This window comes from Chlorocebus sabaeus, chromosome 2 (assembly GCF_047675955.1).
Source record: "Chlorocebus sabaeus isolate Y175 chromosome 2, mChlSab1.0.hap1, whole genome shotgun sequence".
Lineage (NCBI taxonomy): Eukaryota > Metazoa > Chordata > Mammalia > Primates > Cercopithecidae > Chlorocebus > Chlorocebus sabaeus.
Window position 1 is genome coordinate 54,281,129 of NC_132905.1, and position 25,318 is coordinate 54,306,446.

The window sequence follows — 25,318 nt, forward strand, 5'->3', positions numbered from 1 at the left end:
CTGCTATGGCATCTATCCCAAAAGTGGGAGGGTCAGGATGCCCAGTTTATAAGGTTTCCATTTCCCTGTACTTATTTCTTACTCCTATGTTCTTTTTTCTTATTTATTTCTTATTTATTTATTTATTTATTGAGACAGAGAGTCCCACTCTGTTGCCCAGGCTGAAGTGCAGTGGTGTTATCTCAGCTCACTGCAACTTTTGCCTCCCAGGTTCAAGAAATTCTCCCACCTCAGCCTCCTGAGTAGCTGGGATTACAGGCACACACCACCATGTCCAGCTAATTTTTGTATTTTTAGTAGAGATGGGGTTTCACCACGCTGGCCAGGCTGGTCTCAGACTCTTGACCTCAAGTGATCTGCCTGCCTCAGCCTCCCAAAGTGCTGGGATTATAGGTGTGAGCCTATTTTTTTTTTTTTTTTTTTTTGTATTTTTAGTAGAGACAGTTTCGCCATGTTGGCTGGGCTGGTCCTGAACTCCTGACCTCAGGTGATCCGCCTACCTTGGCCTCCCAAAGTGCTGGGATTACAGGCGTGAGCCACCGTGCCTAGCTCATTGCTGTTCCTAGCCCCATAATTGACGGTGAGCTGAGGGCAGGAACAGTCATCTTCACATCTGCATCCTGAGGCAGTAACAAGACAGTGAATATCCAGAAATGGTCTCCCACGGGGAGTTGTACAGGGGTATGCTGTTGCCTGCTCAACTAGGCTGTGAAGCAGCGGCTTCACGTGTGTTTCTCCCATAGCCTCCCCCTAGCTGGAGCTACCTGGAGGCCCATGTCAGGTCCTGTTTGGGACAGCTCAGCAGCCATTCTGTCTTACTTCAAGGGGCTTTGGAGAACTATATAATACACACACACACACTATATACTTATATATGGAGTTTCGCTGTTGCCCAGGCTGGAGTGCAGTGGAATAATTTTGGCTCACTGCAACCTCTCCGCCTCTGGGTTCAAGCAGTTCTCCGACCTCAGCCTCTTGAACAGCTGGGATTACAGGTGCCCACCACAATGCCCTGCTAGTTTTTGTATTTTTAGTAGAGACAGGGTTTCATCCTGTTGGCCAGGCTGTTCTCGAACTCCTGACCACAAGTGATCCACCTACCTCAGCCCCCCAAAGTGCTGGGATAACAGGCATGAGCCACCACGCCCGGCCCCAAGTTCTGAGTCTTCTAATCTTACAGTTTATGTTTGGTACTTGTTCTCTCTTGCTCCAGATTCTGCCTGATCAATGCAGGAGTGCTGTACCTCTACTTCAGCAATTATCTACAGATTGATGAGGAAGAATATGGCGGCACGTGGGAGCTCACGAAATAAGGGTTTATGACCTCTTTTGCCTTGTTCATGGTATGTGTAGCTGATAGTTTTACAACAGGTACTGTTCATTTCATGAGGTGTCACTTACAGGAGGGGACCCCACTGATTGAGTTACACTATGCGAACAGGGTGCTGTTTTTCTAAAGGCTTCTGAGGATCAGGGCCATGGCCTGTGTTGAGCCACATCCCAGAAGATGTGATATGAAATATTGTACAGTCCCCTGTAATGTGTAAATCCAGGGCCCATCATCAGCTTCTACATCTGATTCTCAACTCTGGCTACATATTAGAAACTAGGAGGGCCGAGCACGGTGGCTCAGGCCTGTAATCTCAGCATTCTGGGAGGCCAAGGCAGGCAGATCACCTGAGGTCAGGAGTTCAAAATCAGCCTGGTCAACATGGTGAAATCCCATCTCTACTAAAAATACAAAAAATTAGTTGGGCATGGTGGCAGGCACCTGTAATCCCAGCTACTTGGGAGGCTGAGGCATGAGAATCGCTTGAACCTGGGAGGCAGAGGTTGCAGCGAGTTGAAATCATGCCATCGCATTCCAGCCTGGGCAACAAGAGGGAAACTCCACCTCAAAAAAGAAACTAGGAAATATTTTTCATAATAGCTAAAAAGTACAAACAATCCAAATGACCATCACTTGATGAATGGATAGGATAATATATATCCATACAGTAGAATGTTATTTGGTCTTAAAAAGGAATGAAGTGGCCGGGCACGGTGGCTCACACCTGTAATCCCAGCACTTTGGGAGGCTGAGGTGGGCGGATCACAAGGTCAGGAGATCAAGACCATCGTGGCTAACAAGGTGAAACCCTGTCTCTACTAAAAAAATTTAGCCGGGCATGGTGGTGGGCGCCCGTAGTCCCAGCTACTGGGGGCGCTGAGACAGGAGAATGGTGTGAACCCGGGAGGCGGAGCTTGCAGTGAGCCAAGATTGGGCTACTGCACTCCAGCCTGGGAGACAGAGCAAGACTATCTCAAAAAAAAAAAAAAAAAAAAAAAAGGAATGAAGTACCGATACATGCTGTATAACATGGATGAACCTTGAAACATGCTAAGTGAAAGAATCCAGATACAAAAGACCACATATTATGTGATTCTATATGCAAAATCTCCCAGTGAGCAAATCCATTGAGGCAAAAAGTATATTAGTGCTTGCCAGTGGCTGGGAGGAGGGGAGGGAGAGTAGCTGATAAAGGAAATAGGCTCTTTTTGGAGTAATGTTTTGAAATCAGTGGTGATGTTTGCATACCTGTGCCCATGCAGAAAACTTCTGAACTGTATACTATTATTTTTTTGATATAGGGTCTCACCCTTTCACCCAGACTGGAGTGCAGTGGCACAATCTTGGCTTACTGCAGACTCCGCCTCCTGGGCTCAAGTGATCCTCCCACCTCAGTCTCCCCAGTAGCTGGGACTACAGGCGTGAGCCACCGTGCCTGGATAGTTTTTGTATTTTTAGTAGAAATGGGATTTCATCATGTTGGCCAGGCTGGTCTCAAACTCCTGACCTCAAGTGATCTGCCCGCTTCCGCCTCCCAAAGTACTGGGATTACAGGTGTGAGACACCGCGCCCAGCCGGTTTTTTTTTTTTTTTTTTGAGACAGAGTCTCGCTCTGTCGCCCAGGCTGGAGTACAGTGGCCGGATCTCAGCTAGCTGCAAGCTCCGCCTCCCGGGTTTACGCCATTCTCCTGCCTCAGCCTCCTGAGTAGCTGGGACTACAGGCGCTCGCCACCTCGCCCAGCTATTTTGTTTTGTTTTGTTTTGTTTTTTTTTTGAGACGAAGTCTCGCTCTGTCTCCCAGGCTGGACTCCAGTGGCCGGATCTCAGCTCACTGCAAGCTCCACCTCCTGGGTTTACGCCATTCTCCTGCCTCAGCCTCCTGAGTAGCTGGGACTACAGGTGCCCGCCACCTCGCCCGGCTAGTTTTTTGTATTTTGTAGTAGAGACGGGGTTTCACCATGTTAGCCAGGATGGTCTCGATCTCCTGACCTCGTGATCTGCCCATCTCGGCCTCCCAAAGTGCTGGGATTACGGGCTTGAGCCACCGCACCCGGCCCGTTTTTTTAAAAATTATACTCATGGCATGGCATGGTGGCTCATGCCCGTAATTACAGCACTATAGGAGGCTGAGGCAGGCAGACTGCTTGAGTCCAGGAGTTCGAGACCAGCCTGGGCAATATGGTGAAACCCATCTCTACAGGGGGAAAAAAAAATAGCCAGGAGTGGTGGTGCGTACCTGTTGAATCCCAGCAGGATTCAAAAAAAAAAAAAATCTTATATGTCCGGACTCTAATCCAAACCAATAAAATCTTCTGAGTGGTATTGCTGGGGCATCTATATGTTTTTTAAAGAACCAGGAGATTACAATGTGTAGCCAAGGTTTGAGAATCCCTGCTTTGATATGCAGCTGACAAATTATGATGGTATTTTCACACTGGTAGTTGCAGCACCTGCTAGCAGTGTAGTATGCTTTACTTGAATCATTTCCACCTCTGTACGTCAATTCCCTGGGCCTGGGGTTGCCATTTGGTAGGGGAGGAGCTTATCAGGAGTTCCTTTGCAAGTGCAGGTGGGCAGTCCTGGGCTCTGTTAGTGACTGACAGTGTGATTTCAGTGAAATTTTAACGTAGACTCCCCAAGCCGATTGTGCAATGGATAGCCCCAGGAGAGTGCCCTGTGTTTACATTCTCATCTGGCATTTTTGTTTTGTGGAATCAGGGCCTGTGTTAACCCAGGTGACCTATGAACAGTGCTTGTCTCCTCACTAGGTCATCTGGATCATCTTTTACACTGCCATTCATTATGACTGATGGTGTACAGCTCTCAACTGCTCCCTATCCAGTCCAAAGGATCCTCTTGATTACAGCACAGGAACTTGATCGTTGGGGAACCCCAGCCCCTTGGAACTTGGAAGACCCATGTTTCCTGGACCGTGAATCAGTGTGTTGGGCATCAGTGTTTTCTGCAAGGGTTGTGACCTGAAACTTTTTAAAAACCACCCACCTTTGGGGAAGCATTTCTGAATTTATCCGTCACCAACCATTTCTTCTTGGATACCATCAAGTAACAGCTGTTTGCCAAGTGGAGCTGTCATTTAATTTGATGCACCTCTGGATTCAGATGAAACATTAAATTGTCTTCCTCGATTCTCCATCAGGTGTACAGTTTTTAAACTATCAGTGGCATTTAAAGTCTTCTGAAACAGCATGACTGTATGTGTCCATATCACAGTACAGGCAGCATCTAATAACAGTTTCCATTGTAGAATGTTTTCAGATACTTGAATAAATCAAATCTTTAATTGAGAACCTGTTGATGATACCTGATAAAGCCTTTCCCACCCCACCTGTAGCTTGGGAACCCAGTAGGAACATTCGAGGTGGTACCTCCCACCCCTATCCCTCTTTCTTCCTCTCCATGCTCCCTTAGCAGATCCAGCAGACCTCTTTCTCTTTATGGGGGCAGCAGGGAAATCAAGTGCTGGATTTGGTGTAGGCTGTGACCTCAGTCTTGGCATTGTGGAGAGAGGGCTTAGCACCTTCTGATGCCCTTGCCCAGCACTGAGGTGCCTGGCCTCACTGCAGTGTGCTAGACTTAAGAGATGTTATTTTGTATTTGGCCACAAGATGGCAAGGCCAGTGTGCTAGGGAATGGTAAGCCACAAAATGAAATAGAGATCTGAAAGCTAGGCTGGGTGCGGTCGCTTACACCTGTAATCCCAGCACTTTGGGAGGCCGAGGTGGGTGGATCACCTGTGGTCAGGAGTTCGAAACCAGCCTGGACAACATGGTGAAACCCCATCTCTATTAAAAATAGAAAAAAATTAGCCAGGCATGGTGGTGTGCACCTGTAATCCCAGCTACTCTGGAGGCTGAGGCAGGAGAATCGTATGAATCCAGGAGACGGAGGTTGCAGTGAGCTGAGATCGCGCCATTGCACTCCAGCCTGGGCAACAGAGCAAGACTCCGTCTCAGAACAAAAAGAGCTGGGGCTGTTGTCCTCAATGGGGGACATTTGAGGACTTAGACTGTCAGAAGTCTTTCTCTTTGCTCTGGAGGTCACGTAGAGGCTGGAGCACCTATGATCTGCTGCTACGGTAAGACATCATCTCCTCAGTTTTCCTTTCCCTTCTAGGCCACAGTCCTATCTTCTGAGGTACGGTGGTGGTCTTAACGAGACTTGTAAATTTCCCGAAAATGATTTTGTCACAGAAGATAGGGGTTGTTTCTACCTTGTGGGTGGGGCCTGGTTAACGGGGGGATGTAGAACAGGGCTCAGCAGGCAGAGCATCCAGATGGTACTAGAAACAAACTCAAGAACTGACTAGGTCAGACCCCCAGGAGGCTTACTCTCTTTTTGGAACCCTGGCCCTGGTCCCAACTTCTCTGCATTTGGACTAGAGGTCGCAGGTGGGATCATGGCACTGGGAAGAGGTAGGTGACTTCTTAGGGCCAAGAAAGGAAAGAGCAAGGGTACAGGTGGGACCCTGGATGCACCTCTGTGTCCCAGCCCTCCCTCACTGAGTGCATAGCCTTGCCTCTGGGGTGCTCAGGTAGCTGGGCTGAATTGGGGTTCTAGGTGTGCAGTCTTGGTTTCCCTTTCGGCCTCTCTTTTGGGGCTAGGCATCATCCAAAGAGACAGCCTCCTCATTCAGGCTGATGTAGGAGCTGAGGGACTCCCGGAGACCCTCAATGAGAAGAGACTCCTCCCCTGTGGCAACTTCAGAAAACAGGAGGGAGCTGTGGACAAAGGAAGAGAATTGGGTCAAGGAGCCTATTCCTTCTCCCTGCACTCACTCCACACAAAAATGCACTGTTCTCAAAACCCCTCACTCCTGATGAGAACCTCATGGGGCTCCCTGTTCCGTATCAGATCAGCTTCCCCAGCCCCACCTGCCGAGCCTGGGCTGTGCTCCAGGAGTTGAGTCAGTGTGCGCTGGCTCCAGCTGCCAGGTGTCCCTGAGTGTGACAGGTACATTCGGGTTGTGGTTCCCGGGGTGGGTCCTTCTAACTCTTGGTCCTGCTTTCATGTTTCCAGGAGTCCCCGACTTTACCTGTCCAGCTCTTTCCAGTTGAGTGGTGTCCTCTGTACAGTCACAGGTAGGGGTGTATCCTTGCTAGGGAGCAGGCCAGCCCTCTGCAGGACACAGGGCTCCTTGAGGAGGCAGCAGATGTCATCCGCCAGCTCTGAGGAAGAGACCTCCATCCCTGATATGGCTGACTCCACCCTACTTCTCCCCAACAGCCCTCATCCTGACAGTCCTCCACACTTGGCAGGAGGGGGCATGGTTACAAAAGAGTGACAGGACATGAGCCCCAAGCTGTTGGTTTCATGGAGACAGATGGAGTCAAAAGTCTTCCTGGGCTAACTTTTGGGAGACAACCACTGTATGATTTCGGGTGAGTTCATGGACCTCTTGAGCTGAAGTTTCTGGTTAGGAAATTTCTTTGGGAAGAAGAAAGCTAAGGAATGCTCAGTCTACTTCTACTATCTACTCCCGCATGGAGTGACCTGCAGAAAACCCCTGAGTTTTCACGAGAGTGTTCTTCCCTCTCTGCGCCCTGAGGCTGTGCCCAGTGACTGCATCTTCCAGTGTCTGTTGAAGGACTGGCATCAGGAAGTACTAAGGAGAGTCAGGATTGAATCCCACACAGCAGCAGCTCTGGGTCCGGTTCCTGTGGAGAGAACTCCACCTGCTGCCAGGGGCTTTGAATCAGAACCAGAGTGGTAGGCAAGGTACTGACTGGAGCCTACACCGGAGGTATGTGGCTTTTCTGCTAGGGCACGAGGTGAAGACAAGGCTCCCAGCCTGCATTTCTTGGCATGGGGACTGGTGTGAAAATAGGGGAGGCCTCTCTTCTGTCTGTCTGAATACTCCATAGCAGGTAAAATATCCGAGGACACCACTGCCTGCTCCTCCCTGCAGACTCTCCCAGCCTACTCCTGGGGGCAGGGAAAGGCCATACCAGAGTAATGGTCCACCAGGGCCTGGAGTGAGGGGAAGGTGAGGCGCGGTGAGATGTACAGCCAGCCATTGTCAAGGCGCTGGATCCTGTAGTGTCTGATTCGGTCCCAGGATGCAGGGCGGCTGAGGCGGACTGACAGGGAGTAAGAGCCTGAGGAGAAAGGGGTCCAGGGGTGGCGCTGAGCCCCTGCTGGGACTCAGCCCCACCCAGGTTGGGAAACAAAGATAGGCAACATGGCCATGGGGCCCCGGCAGAAGGGAAGTGTCTTGGGCAGAAGCAGGACAAAGACTTGCTCTCTTGGTCATCAATAACATGTTCATAATAGATGGGGGTCTTGTGAGGGTGAAATCAAATCACACACAGAGCCCTCAGTACAGGGTCTGGCACCATGTGAATGAACATTCAGTGTTGGCTGTTCTTACAAAGACTCAGGTGGCAGATGTATTAGGATGCAAAAACACTGTCAAGAAGATGCTGGCAAGGAAGTGGAGAAGTAGGATGTCCCACCCTGCTGGTGGAAGAGAAATTAGTACAAGCCACCTTGGAAATAGTTTGGCATTAACTAGATGAGCTGAACATGCACGTACCTTACAACCCAGCAGTTCTACCCAGGCACATTACCTCAGAAGCTCACAGTCAAGAATATGCACAGCAGCATTGTTTGTAAAAGTCAAAAACGGGCCAGGTGTGGTGGCTCACGCCTGTAATCCCAGCACTTAGGGAGCCTAAGTGGATCACAAGGTCAGGAGATTGAGACCATCCTGGCTAACACGGTGAAACCCTGTCTCTATGAAAAATACAAAAAATTGGCCAGGCGCGGTGGCGGGCGCCTGTAGTCCCAGCTACTCAGGAGGATGAAGCCAGAGAATGGCATGAACCCGGGAGGCGGAGCTTGCAGCAAGCCAAGATCGCACCACTGCACTCCAGCCTGGGCGACAGAGGGAGACTCCGTCTCAAAAAAAAAAAAAAAAAAAAAAAAAAAAGTCAAAAACTGCAAACAACCCATTTATGCTCAAGAGTAGAACTGTGGATTATAGAGTGTAGTACTATACAGCAGTTAAAATTAATAACTGCTACATATATAGGCATAAGGAAATCTTGGAAATAAGCAGAAAAACATTATAGAGCATACATTCAGCCTGATTCTATTTAAAGTTCAAAGACAGCCAACTGACATTATCTGTTGCACAGACACACATGTCAAAGCTCTGAAGAAAAGCAACTGTATGATTAACACAGTGAAGCATGAGAGGGGGCTGCAAAAGGCTTGTTAGGTAATTTCAGCTGGCAAGTAGGCACATGGATGTCAGTTTTATTACTGCTCCTCAACCTATATGTATGCATTACATACACTGATGCATGTGACAGAGTTTTGCCAGTTTTGCATGTTTCATTTTTTCATTTTTTATTTTTGTGTGTGTGGAGACAAGAGTCTCCTGTCGCCCAGGCTGGAGTGCAGTGGCACAATCTCGGCTCACTGCAACCTCTGCCTCCCAGGTTGAAGCAATTCTCCTGCCTCAGCCTCCCGAGTAGCTGGGACTACAGGCGCCCGCCACCATGCCCAGCTAATTTTTTGTTCTTAGTAGTGACGGGGTTTCACCATATTTGCCAGGCTGGTCTGGAACTCCTGACCTTGTGATCCACCTGCCTCGAGATTACAGGTGTGAGCCACTGCCCCCAGCCAGATTTTAATTTATTTTTAGAGCCATGCTCCCACTCTCTTGCCTGGATGGCGTGCAGTGGCATGATGACAGCTCCCGGGCTCAAACAATCCAACTGCCTCAGCCTCCTGAGTACCTGGGATTACAGGCATGAGCCACCGTGTCTGGCCATATAAGCACATTTAAAATACTGAAACAGGCTGGGCACGGTGGATCACCCCAGTAATCTCCGTTCAAGACCAGCCTGGCCAACGTGGTGAACCCTGTCTCTACTAAAATACCAAAGATAGCTGGGTGTGGTGGCACACACCTGTAGTCCCAGCTACTCGGAAGGCTGAGGCAGGAGAATCACTTGAACCCAGGAGGTGGAGGTTGCAGTGAGCTGAGATTGTGCCACTGCACTCCAGCCTTGGCAACAGAGCAAGACTCCATCTCAAATAAATAAATAAATAAACAAACAAACAAACCAAGTGCCTGTCACAAACAAACCAAGGCCAGTGACAGGCACGGTGGCTCACGCCTGTAATCCCAACACTTTGGGAGGTCGAGGTGGGCAGATCACCTGAGGTCAGGAGTTTGAGAACAGCCTGGTCAACATGGTGAAACCGTGTCTCTACTAAAAATACAAAAAAAAAAAAATTAGCCAGGTGTGGTGGTGTGCACTTGTAGTCCCAGTTACTTGGGAGGCTGAGGCAGGAGAATTGCTTGAACCCGGGAGACAGAGGTTGCAGTGAGCCGAGATCGCACCACTGCACTTCAGCCTGGGCAACACAGCAAGACTCCCTCTCAATTAAAAAAAAAAAAAAGGCTGGGCGCAGTGGCTCATGCCTGTAATCCCAGCACTTTGGGAGGCTGAAGTGGGCGGATCACAAGGTCAGGAGATCGAGACCATCCTGGCTAACACGGTGAAACCCCGTCTCCACTAAAAATTCAAAAAATTAGCCGGGCATGGTGGTGGGCGCCTGTAGTCCCAGCTGCTGGGAGGTTGAGGCAGGAGAATGGCGTGAACCCAGGAGGCGGAGCTTGCAGTGAGCCAGGATCATGCCACTGCACTCCAGCCTGGGTGAGAGAGCAAGACTCCGTCTCTAAATAAATAAATAAATAAAAATAATAAAATAAATAAAATAAAAACAAGGCCAGGCAGGCAGAGTGGCTCAAGCCTGTAGTCCCAGCTACTCAGAAGGCTGAGGCAGGGGGATCATTGAGCCCAGGAGGCAAAGGTTGCAGTGAGCCAAGATTGTGTCATCCAGTCTGGATGACAGAGTGAGACCTTGTCTCAAAAAAAAAAAAAAAAAAAAAAAAAAAAAAAAAAAAAAAAAGGCCCAGCCCTTTGGGAGGTCGAGATGGGAGGATCACGAGGTCAGGAGATCGAGACCATCCTGGCTAACACAGTGAAACCCCGTCTCTACTAAAAAATACAAAAAAAAAACTAGCCGGGTGAGGTGGCGGGCGCCTGTAGTCCCAGCTACTCGGGAGGCTGAGGCAGGAGAATGGCGCAAACCCGGGGGGCAGAGCTTGCAGTGAGCTGAGATCCGGCCACTGCACTCCAGCCTCCGCGACAGAGCGAGACTCCGTCTCAGAAAAAAAAAATAATAATAAAATAAAAATAAAAATTAAAATTAAAAATTAAAGGCTAAATGTAAAAAGATGGAAAAAAATATTCAGACAACCATAAGTAAGCTAGAATGGCTTATTAATGGGAGAATATTAGTGGGATATTAATATCAGACAGCAGAATTCAAAAACGAGAGTATTACCAGCAATAAAGGTACACATCAAGAAGACAAAAAGTCCTTAATTACACAGTTTCAAAATAAATGAAACCTAACAATTGCCTAGAGAAATAGACATCCATGAATGGAGATTTTAATCCTCTTCAGTAATAAGACAAAAACAATAGGGATATAGAAGACTTGAATAATGCAATCAACCAATTTGATTTGACATAAAACATGGCACCCAGAGACAGCAATACATATTTTCTTTCAAGCACACCTGGACTACTCTAGATGGATTCGTTTGGGTGGTAACAAAATTTTGTTTTTTGAGGCGGAGTCTCACTCTGATGCCCAGGCTGGAGTGCATTGGCTTGATCTCAGCTCACCACAACCTCCGCCTCCGGAGTTCAAGCAATTCTCCTGCCTCAGCCTCCCAAGTAACTGGGACTACAGGCACATGCCACCATGCCCGACTTTTTTTCAGTAGAGACGAGGTTTCACTATGTTGGCCAGGTTGGCCTTGAACTCCTGACCTCGTGATCCGCCCACCTCAGCCTCTCAAAGTGCTGGGATTACAGCCTTGAGCCACCGCACCCGACCAACAATTTAAAAGGATTTAAATCATTAAAAATATGTTGTCTGGCCACAATTGAATTAAATTAGAAATTAATAATGAAAATGTATCTAGGCTGGGTGTGGGGCTCAAGCCTGTAATTCCAGTACTTTGGGAGGCTGAAGCAGGTGGATGACCTTAGGTCAGGAGTTCAAGACCAGCCTGACCAACAAGGTAAAACCCCGTCTCTACTAAAAATATAAAATTAGCTGGGTATGGCGGCACATGCCTGTAAATCTCAGCTACTTGGGAGACTGAGGCAGGAGAATGGCTTGAACCTGGGAGGCGGAGGTTGCAGTGAGCCAAGATCATGCCACTGCACTCTAGTCTGGGAGACAGAGCGAGATTCCACCTCAATAAAAAATAAATAAAAACAAGGCTGGGCGTGGTGGCTCATGCCTGTAATCTGAGTACTTTGGGAGGCTGAGGTGGGCAAATCACGAGGTCAGGAGTTCAAGACCAGCCTGGCTAACATGGTGAAACCCCATCTCTACTAAAAGTACAAAAATTAGCTGGGCGTGGTGGTGGGCGCCTGTAATCCCAGCTACTCAGGAAGCTGAGGCAGGAGAATCATTTGAACCTGGGAGGCAGAAGTTGCAGAGAGCCAAGATCTCGCCACTGCACTCCAGCTTGGGCAACAGAGCGAGACTACATCTCGAAAAAAATAAATAAAATAAAGAAGATACAGAAGAATATAATTTGAGAGACATTTGAAAAGTATGGCAAGATTAAAACCATAGAAGTTATGGAAGACAGGCAGAGTGGAAAAAAGGATTTGCTTTTGTAACTTTTGATAATGAAGATACAGTTGATAAAACTGTTCAGAAATATCACCTTTTTTTTTTTTTTTTTTTTTGAGACAGAGTCTCGGACTGTTGCCCAGGCTGGAGTGCAGTGGCGAGATCTTGGCTCTCTGCAACTTCTGCCTCCCAGGTTCAAATGATTCTCCTGCCTCAGCCTCCTGAGTAGCTGGGATTACAGGCGCGTACCACCACGCCCAGCTAATTTTTGCATTTTTAGTAGAGATAGGGTTTCACTGTGTTGGTCATGCTGGTCTCGAACTCCTGACCTCATGATCCGCCTGCCTAGGCCTCCCAGAATGGTGGGATTACAGTGCCATGTTTTATGTCAAATCAAATTGGTTGATTGCATTATTCAAGTCTTCTATATCCCTATTGTTTGAGCCACTGTACCCAGCCAAAAATACTACACTGTTAATTGGCATAATTGTGAAGTGAAAAAGGTCCTTACTAAACAAGAGATGTAGTCTGCTGTATGGCAAAGTGGTCATGGAGGTGGTTCTGGCAATTTCATAGGTTACAGAAGAAACTTCGGAGGTGGTAGAGGTAATTTTAACCGTGGTGGAAACTTTGGTGGAAGAGAAGGCTGTGGTGGTGGAGGTGGCAGCAGCAGAGGTAGTTATGGAGGAGGTGATGGGGTGGAGGTGGCGGCGGCAGAGGTAGTTATGGAGGAGGTGATGGGGTGGAGGTGGCGGCAGAGGTAGTTATGGAGGAGGTGATGGGGTGGAGGTGGCGGCGGCAGAGGTAGTTATGGAGGAGGTGATGGGGTGGAGGTGGTGGCGGCAGAGGTAGTTATGGAGGAGGTGATGGGGTGGAGGTGGCGGCAGAGGTAGTTATGGAGGAGGTGATGGGGTGGAGGTGGCGGCGGCAGAGGTAGTTATGGAGGAGGTGATGGGGTGGAGGTGGCGGCGGCAGAGGTAGTTATGGAGGAGGTGATGGGGTGGAGGTGGTGGCGGCTGAGGTAGTTATGGAGGAGGTGACGGGGTGGAGGTGGCGGCGGCAGAGGTAGTTATGGAGGAGGTGATGGGTGGGAGGAGGTGGCGGCAGAAGTAGTTATGGAGCAGGTAATGGGGTAGAGGTGGCGGCAGCAGAGGTAGTTATGGAGGAGGTGATGGGGTGGAGGTGGCGGCAGCAGAGGTAGTTATGGAGGAGGTGATGGGGTGGAGGTGGCGGCAGAGGTAGTTATGGAGGAGGTGATGGGGTGGAGGTGGCGGCAGAGGTAGTTATGGAGGAGGTGATGGGGTGGAGGTGGCGGCAGAGGTAGTTATGGAGGAGGTGATGGGGTGGAGGTGGCGGCAGAGGTAGTTATGGAGGAGGTGATGGGGTGGAGGTGGCGGCAGAGGTAGTTATGGAGGAGGTGATGGGGTGGAAGTGGCGGCGGCAGAGGTAGTTATGGAGGAGGTGATGGGGTGGAGGTGGCGGCGGCAGAGGTAGTTATGGAGGAGGTGATGGGGTGGAGGTGGCGGCGGCAGAGGTAGTTATGGAGGAGGTGATGGGGTGGAGGTGGTGGCGGCTGAGGTAGTTATGGAGGAGGTGACGGGGTGGAGGTGGCGGCGGCAGAGGTAGTTATGGAGGAGGTGATGGGTGGGAGGAGGTGGCGGCAGAAGTAGTTATGGAGCAGGTAATGGGGTAGAGGTGGCGGCAGCAGAGGTAGTTATGGAGGAGGTGATGGGGTGGAGGTGGCGGCAGCAGAGGTAGTTATGGAGGAGGTGATGGGGTGGAGGTGGCGGCAGAGGTAGTTATGGAGGAGGTGATGGGGTGGAGGTGGCGGCAGAGGTAGTTATGGAGGAGGTGATGGGGTGGAGGTGGCGGCAGAGGTAGTTATGGAGGAGGTGATGGGGTGGAGGTGGCGGCAGAGGTAGTTATGGAGGAGGTGATGGGGTGGAGGTGGCGGCAGAGGTAGTTATGGAGGAGGTGATGGGGTGGAAGTGGCGGCGGCAGAGGTAGTTATGGAGGAGGTGATGGGGTGGAGGTGGCGGCGGCAGAGGTAGTTATGGAGGAGGTGACGGGGTGGAGGTGGTGGCGGCTGAGGTAGTTATGGAGGAGGTGACGGGGTGGAGGTGGCGGCGGCAGAGGTAGTTATGGAGGAGGTGATGGGTGGGAGGAGGTGGCGGCAGAAGTAGTTATGGAGCAGGTAATGGGGTAGAGGTGGCGGCAGCAGAGGTAGTTATGGAGGAGGTGATGGGGTGGAGGTGGCGGCAGCAGAGGTAGTTATGGAGGAGGTGATGGGGTGGAGGTGGCGGCAGAGGTAGTTATGGAGGAGGTGATGGGGTGGAGGTGGCGGCAGAGGTAGTTATGGAGGAGGTGATGGGGTGGAGGTGGCGGCAGAGGTAGTTATGGAGGAGGTGATGGGGTGGAGGTGGCGGCAGAGGTAGTTATGGAGGAGGTGATGGGGTGGAGGTGGCGGCAGAGGTAGTTATGGAGGAGGTGATGGGGTGGAGGTGGCGGCAGAGGTAGTTATGGAGGAGGTGATGGGGTGGAGGTGGCAGCGGCAGAGGTAATTATAGAGGAGGTGATGGGGTGGAGGTGGCGGCAGAGGTAGTTATGGAGGAGGTGATGGGGTGGAGGTGGCGGCGGCAGAGGTAGTTATGGAGGAGGTGATGGTGGTATCAATGATGGTGAGCCTGCTTATAGCAGCAGAGGGGGCTATGGTGATGGTGGAGCAAGATATGAAAACCAAGGTGGTAGATATGGTGGCGGTGGCAGAGAATATGATGGTTACAATGAAGGAGGAAATTTTGGCGCTGGTAACTATGGTAACTATGGTGGTGGTGGGAACTATGATTTTACCAATTATAGTGGACAACAGCAATCAAATTATGGACCTATGAAAGGGGGTAATTTTGGTGGAAGAAGCTCAGGCAGTCCCTATGGTGGTACTTACGGATCTGGTGGTGGAAGTGGTAAATATAGTAGCAGAAGGTTCTAAAAACAGCAGAAAAAGGCTATAGATCTCGGCTCACTGCAACCTCCTGGGTTCAAGGGATTCTCCTGCCTCAGCCTCCCAAGTAGCTGGGACTACAAGGATGCGCCACCACGCCCAGCTAATTTTTAGTAGAGATGGGGTGTTTCAACATGTTGGCCAGGATGTTCTCGATCTCTTGACCTCATGATCCACCCACCTCGGCCTCCCAAAATGCTGGGATTACAGGTGTGAGCCACTGCAGCTGGCCAATTTTTTGTATTTTTAGTAGAGTTGGGTTTTCACCATGTTGGCCAGGCTGGTCTCCAACTCCTGACCTCAGGTAATCCACCCATCTCGGCCTCCCAAAGTGCTGGGATTACAGGCCTGAGCCATCATGCCCAGCCAGGGCTATAGTTCTTAGCAGGAGAGAGAGAGCAAGGAGTTGTCAGGAAAGCTGCAGGTTACTTGGAGACAGTAGTTCCAAATGCGTTAGAGGAACTTTAAAAATCCGCCACAGAAGGAACGATGGTCCATCATCAGAAAAGTTACTGCAGCTTCAATAGGAAACCCTTCTTGTGCAGGACTGTCAGAGCCGCAGTTTGCAAAAAGTGCAGCGACTGATTAATATAATATAGTGTTGTAGCCTTTTCTTTACATCACGTATATTGCCCTGTAAATTGTGGTAGTGGTACCAGGAATAAAAATTAAGGAATTTTTAACTTTTCAAATTAAGAAAAAGATAACATGATGACCAAACTGGCTTTTTCCCAGGAATGCAGAGTTGACTTAAAAACTGAACATCACAGCTGGGTGCGGTGGCTCACTCCTATAATCCCAGCACTTTGGGAGGCCGAGGCAGGTGGATGACGAGGTCAGGAGTTTGAAACTAGCCTGGCCAAGATGGTGAAACCCCGTCTCTACTAAAAATACAAACATTAGCCAGGCGTGGTGGTGGACACCTGTAATCACAGCTACTCGGGAGGCTGAGGCAGGAGAATCGCTTGAACCCAGGAGGCAGAGGTTGCAGTGAGCCGTGATTGCGCCACTGCACTCCAGCCTGGGTGACAGAGCAGGACTCCATCTCAAAAGAAAAAAAAAAAGGAAAAAAAAAACCCACAAAAAACAAAAACTGAACATCACTTGCTTAACAATAAGGATAAATGTAAAATTAAAATTTATTTACAAAATAAGAACTGAACATTGGCCAGGGACAATGGCTAATGCCTGTAATCTAAGAAGTTTGGGAGGCTGAGGTGGGAGAATCACTTAAGGCCAGCCAGGAATTTGAGACGAGCCTGGGTAACATGGTGAGAGTCTGTCTTTACAAAAAATTTAAAAATTAGTCAGGCATGGTGGTGCATGCCTGTGGTCCCAGCTATCCCAGAGGCTGAGGCAGGAGAATTGTTTGAGCCTGTGACATTGAGGCTGCAGTGAGCCATGACTGTGCCACTACACTCCAGCCTAGCCAACAGAGCAAGACCCTGGCTCAATCAATCAATAACTGAACATTGGCTGGTGCAGTGGCTCACACCTGTAATCCCAGCACTTTGGGAGGCCGAGGCAGGTGGATCACCTGAGGCCAGGAGTTCAAGACCAGCTTGGCCAACATGGTGAAACCCCATCTCTACAAAAATAGAAAAATTAGCCGGGCCCATGACTGTGCCACTACACTCCAGCCTAGCCAACAGAGCAAGACCCTGGCTCAATCAATCAATAACTGAACATTGGCTGGTGCGGTGGCTCACACCTGTAATCCCAGCACTTTGGGAGGCCGAGGCAGGTGGATCACCTGAGGCCAGGAGTTCAAGACCAGCTTGGCCAACATGGTGAAACCCCATCTCTACAAAAATAGAAAAATTAGCCGGGCATAATGGTGGGCGCCTGTAATCTCAGGTACTCCAGAGGCTGAGGCAGGAACATTGTTTGAACCCAGGAGGCAGAGGTTGCAGTGAGCCAAGATCGGGCCACGGCACTCCAGCCTGGGTGACAGAGTGACATTACATCTCAAAAAGAAAAAAAAAAAAAAATCTATAACATACTTCATGGGATTATTTTCCATCTAAGATTGGGAACGAAGCAACAATGTTCTTACCACATCTACTCAGTGTTGCACCAAAGGCCCTAACAAGTGCAGTAAGACAAGAAAAAGAAATGTAAAGTATATGGATTGGAAAATAAAATAATACAGCTACGTTTACTTACAGATAACACAATCATATACAGATAATCCTAAGGAATCTGCCAAAAAGCTACTAGAACTAAAAGTAGATTTAGCAAGGTGACCCAGAGTCAATATGCTTTGAGAAGTGTAGTGACCCCAGTAGGGTCTCTGCTTCCTTTTCTTTGGTTTCTTTGCCTGACTGAGAGCTCTTTGACCTTTGTACCCTTAATTTTTTTTTTCTTTTTATTTTTTAGAGACAGTTTCACTATGTTGCTCAGGCAGGCTTCAAACTCCTGGGCTCAAGTGATCCTGTTGCCTCGGCCTCCCAAGTAGCTGGGCCTCTAGGTGTGCACCACCACGCCCGGCTTATATTCTGTACCTTTGAGAAGAGTCTCTTCTTGAGCTGTGCTGTAACCCTGAAAAAATTCTGTGGTTGGCAATTAGCTAAATATTTGAAAATAGGCCCAGCTGAACTAGTGACCAAGACCTTATATCTTTTGCATGGTTCTTGAACCACCCCACCCCAGCCACTGTCACCAGTTATTAGAATCAGAAAGGGTAGCTACACCTGGGATCTGGTCTCAGGGATAAAGAGGTCAGGGGTCATCCATCCCTGATTGCTTCCTCTCTCTCAGCCTCACATCCAGCCCAACAGAAAGCCCTATTGGGTGTGGTCAGAACACAGCTAAGAACCGACCACTTCTCACCTGGACAGAGCCTGCTGCAGCTTCCTGCGTGGCTTCCTCTCTTCGCAGCAGGCAGGAGGAGTCAGGTCATCTCACTCCCCTGCTCAGAATCCTCCCTGTCACACTTAAAATCAATCCCAAGTCCTCTCCCTGGAAAGGCTCTGTGTGACCTGACTCCCAACTCCCCACTCCCCTCGTCCTGTCTCCTGTGGCCGCCTGCTGAGGACGCATGCGCCTCCCTGAGGCCTGTGCTCACACTCACACCCTGGCACTCCGTGTCCTCTGAACGCTGCTTTATTTCCTCTTGGCACTTATCACTCTCACATTATTTTCTTATTTGTTTACTGTCCACCTTGCCAACTAGATTGTGGGCAGGAATCTTGCTTTTCATACTGCAGAATCTCTGGTTTTCTGAACAGTGCCTGGCACAGAGTCAGCACACAGTATCTGTTTGTTGAATGAATGACTGAGTCTCTGTGATAAACACTCGGATGGAGCCACGATGACAAGCAGTTTTAAAGGAGAGCTCATCACCGTTTGCACTCCTACTGTCTGTGGGCACAGATGGTGTTGGGAATGATTCTTGAAGGCCTATCATTGCACGATTTGCAGCAAACACATATTGAGCATTTACTAAGCCCTACTCTGCCCTGGGGACAGAAGGCCCACCCAGAGCCAGCCCTCAGCTGAAGACAGAGTGCTGTGGGGCACACAGGTCCAGGTGACTGATGGGGGAGCAGGTCACTAGGGGTAATGGGGAGGTGACTTTGGTTCTGTCTTTGGAACTGATGCTACAAACGGCCTGAATCTTCCTGTTTGGGGGGCAGTCTTCCCCCAGCTCTTCATCCTCTCTCCCCCTCTCAACATGCATAGGTGTGCTGACCAGCTCATTCATTTATTCAGTAAACATCTGCTGAGCACCCACTACATGCTGGACACTCTGCTCTGGGCCCAGACACACGTATGAAATCATCACACTCGGGGGAAATAAGCGCTGTCTTGTCAGCACATCCACAGCTAGGATTTTCCTTAACGGTCCTCATTTCACGTATGTAGTTCCTGTATTATTCTCATCAGAGCATGTCCCCAGATTTTTTTTTTTTTTTTTTTTTTTTTTTGAGACGGAGTTTTGCTCTTATTCCTCAGGCTGGAGTGCAATTGCACGATCTCAGCTCACTGCACCCTCCACCTCCTGCGTTCAAGCAATTCTCCTGCCTCAGCCTCCTGAGTAGCTGGGATTATAGGCACCTGCCACCATGCCTGACTAATTTTTTTGTATTTTTAATAGAGACGGGGTTTCACCATGTTAGCCAGGCTGCTCTCGAACTCCTGACCTCAGGTGATCCACCCACCTTGGCCTCTCAAAGTACTGGGATTACAGGCATGAGCCACCGTGCCTGGCCATGATTTTGTTTCAGGAAATAAATTTAGCCAGCTGTGGTGGCTCACACCTGTAATCCCAGCACTTGGGAAGTCTGAGTGGGAGGATCGCTTGAGCCCAGGAGTTCAAGATCAGCCTGGCAACATAGTGAGATCCTGTCTCTAAAAAAAATTTTAAAGTTAGGCATGGTGGTGCACCCCCCCGTAGTTCCAGCTACTCAAGAAGCTGAGGTGGGAGGATCACTTGAGCCCAGAAGTTCAAGACTGCAGTGAACCATGATTGTGCCACTGCACTCCAAGCTGGGCAACAGAGTGAGATCCTGTCTCAAAAAAAAAAAAAAAGCTGGATGTGGTGGCTCATGCCAGTAATCCCAGCACTTTGGGAGGCCAAGGTGGGTGATCTCCTGAGGTCAGGAGTTTGAGACCAGCCTGGGCAACATAGCAGAATGCTGTTTCTATTCAAAATACAAAAATTACCTGGGCCAGGCATGGTGGCTCACGCCTGTAATCTTAGCACTTTGGGAGGCCAAGGTGGGTGAATCACTTGAGGTCAGGAGTTCAAGACCAGCCAAGGCAAGATAGCAAAACCCCGTCTTTAAAAAAAAAATACAGGCCGGGCACGGTGGCTCATGCCTGTAATCCCAGCACTTTGGGAGGCCGAGGCGGGCAGATCACGAGGTCAGGAAATCGAGATCATCCTGGCTAACATGGTGAAACCCCATCTCTACTGAAAATACAAAAAATTATCCAGGCGTGGTGGTGGGTGCCTGTAGTCCCAGCTACTAGGGAGGCTGAGGCAGGAGAATGGTGTGAACCCGGGAGGCAGAGCTTGCAGTGAGCTGAGATTGCGCCACTGCACTCCAGCCTGGGTGACAGAGGTTCCGTCTCAAAAAAAAAAAAAGAAAAAAAAATACAGCTGGGCACAGTGGCTCATGCCTGTAATCCCAGCACTTTGCAATGCCAAGGCAGGTGGATCACAAGGTCAAGAGATCAAGACCATCCTGGCCAACATAGTGAAACCCTGTCTCTACTAAAAATACAATAATTAGCTGGGTGTGGTAGCATGCGCCTGTAATCCTAGCTACTCGGGAGGCTGAGGCAGGATAATTGCTTGAACCCGGGAGGTGTAGGTTGCAGTGAGCCGAGATTGTGCCACTGCATTCCAGCCAGATGACAGAACAAGACTCTGTCTCAAAAAAAACCCCACAAAAATTAGCCAGGCATGGTAGCATATACCTGTAGTCCCAGCTACTCAGGAGGCTAAGGTGGGAGAATCGCTTGAACCTGGGAGGCAGAGGTTGCAGTGAGCCAAGATAGTGCCACTGCACTCCAGCTTGGGTGACCCTGTCTTTAAAAAAAAAAAGAGAAAAAGAAAAGAAATAAACCTATTATAGCTACAGAAGAGGTCTTTTCAAGATGCTATGGGAGTTGAGAACAAAGATTGACATAGTCTGGGAAGGTGATAATCTGGGAAGGCGATGGTCTGGGAAGGCGATGGTCTGGGAAGGTCCCATTGGAACGAATGGCAAAGGATGAGTGTGAGTTTGCCATGAGGAGAAGCCGAGGGCAGGCTTTCCAGATGGAGGGAGGGGTATGCGTAAGGATGCAGTGGTAGAAAGAACGAGGTATGTTTACAGAGTGGCTGGTGGGCAGAGGGTCCAGAGGGAACACTGGAAGCTGTGGCTGGATGTGGGGCCTAGGGGAGGACCCACCAGAAAGAAAGGCACAGTTCCTGGTTTCAGAAAGCTCCGGCAGGCGTAGGCAACATCACCTCTGGGACCTCTGGGGTCAGGTGGTCCAGTGACGATGCTGGGAGGGGCTATGAGAGATCAGATCAGGAGCTGCGTGTGGGAAGTGGGCCTAGCAGGACCCTCCCGAACCTTCTCTGCTGAGTCCTCTGAGAAGCTTTGGGGATGCTGAATCTGGCAGCCTCCACTGTCTGCACCCTGAGGACAAAAGCCATGACTTAGCAGGCCTGACTCAGAGGAGATGCTCAGTAAGTGTTTCTCAACTGAAAGTGGACAGAGGTGAGCCCCACGGGGGCAGGAATGACGTCTTGCTCATCAATCTCCCTCATAGTGCCTGATGCAGAACAGATATACAGCAGGACAGCCAGGTGGGGCTGCTGCTGGGGCCTGTCCCCAACCCTGTGCTGACCTCTGCACAATCCTGTGACCTCCACAGAGTCTTCCAGGCACCCTTCACCAACCAAGATTTGGGGCCTCAGTAGAGCCTGGCCATGGCTGTCCCGAGGCCTGTCATATAGCCAGGTATGCCAGAGGGACTTGGGAAGATGGGGTCTTCCCGCTCCGGACTCTGAGTAGCGTCCTGGTAGCTCAGGGCCCCAGGCCTTCCTCCTTGGTCCACACACAGGCTTGAAGCCCCTGTGGAATCAGTGCCTTTGGGCCAATGAAAAGCTGATCCTGGCATCGCTCACTCACTCACTCGGTCAATGGCTAATTCCCATTATATAAGACAAGAGCATACTGTAAAAGACATCTCTTATTACTTCATTCTGGGTTCCCTAGATTGGAACTCTGTTTTCAAACTCAAGAGAACAGTAGAACCATCCAGAGGGCTTGTCCAAGAAGCAGATTTCTGACCTCTGCCCCCAAAAGTCTGATTCAGTTAGGTCTGTGGTGGGGCCCACGAGTCGACAGTGTCGACAAGTTCCCCTGATGATTTCTGTACACTCAAGTCTGAGAACCACTGTTCTCTGAGGTCACTTGGGCCCTTAGAGTGACTGTGGTGTCAAACCACAGTACAGAAGTTTACACTGTGACCCAGGACACACCTTATAAAAAATCTGAAACAAAAGTTTTATGACGCAGTATTTCCCCCAACCATGGTCATGTTCTCTGCTCAATTTCACTACAAACACGCACTGGTCCAGACCCACTAAATTCGTGGGTTCTGACCCTGGCTACCCATCAGAATCACCTGGGCAGCTTTTACAGTGTGCAGGCCACATCCCAGACCAGTGAGTCAGAAACCCTGGAGGTGGGGTACAGGCATCAGTAGTTGATTTATTGAATTTATTTATTTATGTATTTATTTTTTAGAGACAGGGTCTTGGTCTGTCACCCAGGCTGGAGTCCAGTGGTGTGATCATAGCTCACTGCAGCATCGACCTCTTGGGCTTAAGTAATTCTCCTGCCTCAGCTTCCCAAGTAGCTGAGACAACAGGCACATGCTGCCACACACATGCCGCCACACCCGGCTAACTTAAATTTTTTTTTTTTTAAAGAGATGGGGCTCTCCCTTTGTTGCCCAGGCTGGTTTTGAACTCCTGGGCTCAAGTCCTCTTGCCTTGGCCTCACAACATGCTGGGATTACAGGTGTGAGACATTGCACATGGCCCCTAAACTGATTCTTGTCCCACAAATTGACCATGACCTGCAGGAAAACTTTACCTTTCCTGAAAAATTGGTAAATTCTTTTTTTCTTTCCCTGTTCACGTTTTTCGCCTTCCTCTTTGATAAGAAGAGCTGCATATTGATCCATCCCCTTTTGGAGTTGACTATGGGGACCTGGATAATCAGTCCCAGTAATCATCTGGATTTTTTTTTTTTTTTTTTTTTGGAGACACAGTCTCACTCTGTCACCCAGGCTGGAGTGTAGTGGTGCCATCTTGGCTCACTGCAACCGCCACCTCCCAGGTTCAAGCAATTCTCCAGCCTCAGCCTCCTGAGTAGCTGGGATTACAGGCACCCGCCATCACGCCCGGCTAATTTTTTTGTATTTTTAGTAGAGATGAGGTTTCGCCATGTTGGCCAGGCTGGTCTCAAACTCCTGACCTCAGGTGATCCACCCACCTTGGCCTCCCAAAGTGCTGGGATTGCAGGCATGAGCCACCGCGCCCGGCCTTATGTGGATCTTATGGATCTTTAAAGATCTTCCTGGATCCGGCCGGGTACGGCGGGCGGCTCATGCCTGCAATCCCAGCACTTCGGTCCCGTTAGAGGCTTCACCGTGCCTTCTCATTGGAAGTCTGTATTTCTGGCTGGGTGTGGCGGCTCACACCTGCAATCGCAGCACTTTGGGAGGCCAAGGTGGGCGGATCATCTGAGGTCAGGAGTTTGAGACCAGCCTGGCCAACATGGCAAAACCCCGTTTCTACTAAAAATACAAACAAAAAAATAGCCCGATATGGTGCCTCATGCCTATAATCCCAGCACTTTGGGAGGCTGAGGCGGGTCAATCACCTGAGGTCAGGAGTTTGAGACCAGCCTGACCAACATGATAAAACCCTGTCTCTACTAAAAACACAAAAATTAGTTGGGCATGGTGGCACATGCCTGTCATCCCAGCTACTCAGGAGGTTGAGGCAGGAGACTCACTTGAACCCAGGAGGTAGACGTTGTAGTGAGCCGAGATCGCGCCACTGCACTCCAGCCTGGGCAACAGAGACTCTGTCTCAAAAAAATAATAATTACCCCGGTGTGGTAGCACACGCCTGTAATCCCAGCTACCAGGGAGGCTGAGGCATGAGAATCACTTGAACCCAGGAGGCGGAGGCTGCACTGAGCCAAAATGTGCCACTTCACTCCAGCCTGGGTGACACAGTGAGACTCTGTCTCAAAAAAAAAAAAAAAAAAAAAAATTCATGGATCCATACGGCTTTCTCCTCTATCACTCACATGGTTTTCTCTTTGCGTCTGTGCCTTCTTAGGTAAGGGGCAGAGTGGTGGCCATAAGGGCCGGCCACTATATTCTTGGGGCTGAACCAGGCCAGAGAATGGGCCAGGGGTGGGGCAGCTGAGCACTGAGCACTTCCTGTGGCTTCTCAAGCTCCGGGGGACAGTCTGCAGTGGGGCCCTGCTCCACTCCGCACCGCTGCTGTGGTTTCCTATTTGCAGCTGCTGTGCTGGGCTGGCCTCCCCAGCCCCTCCACCAGCATATGGATGTATGTGAGGTGGGGGTGCTGATGCTGCCTAGAAAATAGCAGGAGGGGCCTCGGAGAGGTCAACCCAGGAGCGCCCAAGGGCAAGGGAGGAGACGTAAAGAAGTTGGAGAGGGTCCTGGGAGGGAGACTGAGGCAGAGAACAAAGGGTCCCGACAGCCTCTCACAGTTGGTTCATATCAAGGCGGGTGCCAGGAGGTCTGTCCGCTCCTGATGCCTCCTTTCCTGGTCTGTCACTGTGCTTGCAGTGCCAACATTACTGCCCCATGTGGCCCTTTCTTGGGGGCCTGGAGTGAGAGGAGCTGTGGCTGAGTTTGAATCCTGGCTCTGCACTTACTAGCTGTGTTTCCCCAGGCAAACTATTTCTCTTCTCTAAGCCTCAGTTTTTCCATCTGTAAAATGAAGACAATGGGAGTACAATCCCCACACATTGTTTTAAGTCACACAAATGTGGGTGCTGCTGCTCCTTCAGCGTCCCTCTTTGCCTCTGCCTTAAGGGACTCGGGCAGCAGCTCAGAGGGAGGCAGGGACATCAAAGAGACTATCAATCAACTTTGTGTTTTCATTGCAAAAGGCCCTGCACCCGGGGGGGGAGACGTCCCACATGAATGTGTGATGTGGCACGTCCCTACCCCTCTTTGGGCCTGTTTTTCAGTCTGTACAGTGGGGAGAGGAGGATCCATGAGGTGACTTCCAATGGGTTTCTAGCTCTGACTGGCTACTGACCCAAGAGATCCTGTCACTGTTTTAACGTTTTGCCAAGAGATCAGAATCATGTGGTGTTTTGGGGAGGGAGGAATCCCTCCTAGTCAGCGCAAGGAAATTCTGTGACTATACTCTATTAAAAATCCTAGTTGCCAATGTATCGGCTGAGCCTAGATCCCTACTGTGGGCCATTCACATTCACTTTTATTTTTTTAAGATGGAGTCTGGCTCTGTTGCCCAGGCTGGAGTGCAGTGATGCAGTCATGGCTCACTGCATCCTGGAACTCCTGGGCTCAAGCAATCCTCCTGCCTCAGCCTCCCAAGTAGCTCAGACTACAGGCAGGCACCACCATGCCTCACTACATTTTAAATTTTTTTGTAGAGAAGTTGTCTCATTATGTTGGCTAGGCTGGTCTCAAATTCTTGAGCACAAGTGATTCTCCCACCTCAGCCTCCCAAAGTGCTGGGATTACAGGTGTGAGCCACAGTG

At 49.8% G+C, this 25,318-nt stretch overlaps 1 protein-coding gene and 1 long non-coding RNA gene across 2 annotated transcripts in view; one reads left to right on the forward strand and one right to left on the reverse strand.

Moving 5' to 3' along the window:
• Window positions 1–1,019: 1,019 nt before the first annotated feature.
• On the forward strand, window positions 1,020–4,481 carry LOC119619286 (uncharacterized). The gene is made up of 2 exons (XR_005235668.2): window positions 1,020–1,343; window positions 4,099–4,481. It is a non-coding gene; the product is annotated as an uncharacterized lncRNA (long non-coding RNA).
• Window positions 4,095–25,318, reverse strand: part of LOC119619285 (src-like-adapter 2) — a 41,898-nt gene continuing 20,674 nt past the window's right edge. The window contains 3 exon segments of the mRNA XM_037984745.2: window positions 4,095–6,069; window positions 6,384–6,516; window positions 7,297–7,446. Coding sequence (XP_037840673.2) covers window positions 5,949–6,069; window positions 6,384–6,516; window positions 7,297–7,446 — 404 coding nt within the window. The 3' untranslated portion in view covers window positions 4,095–5,948.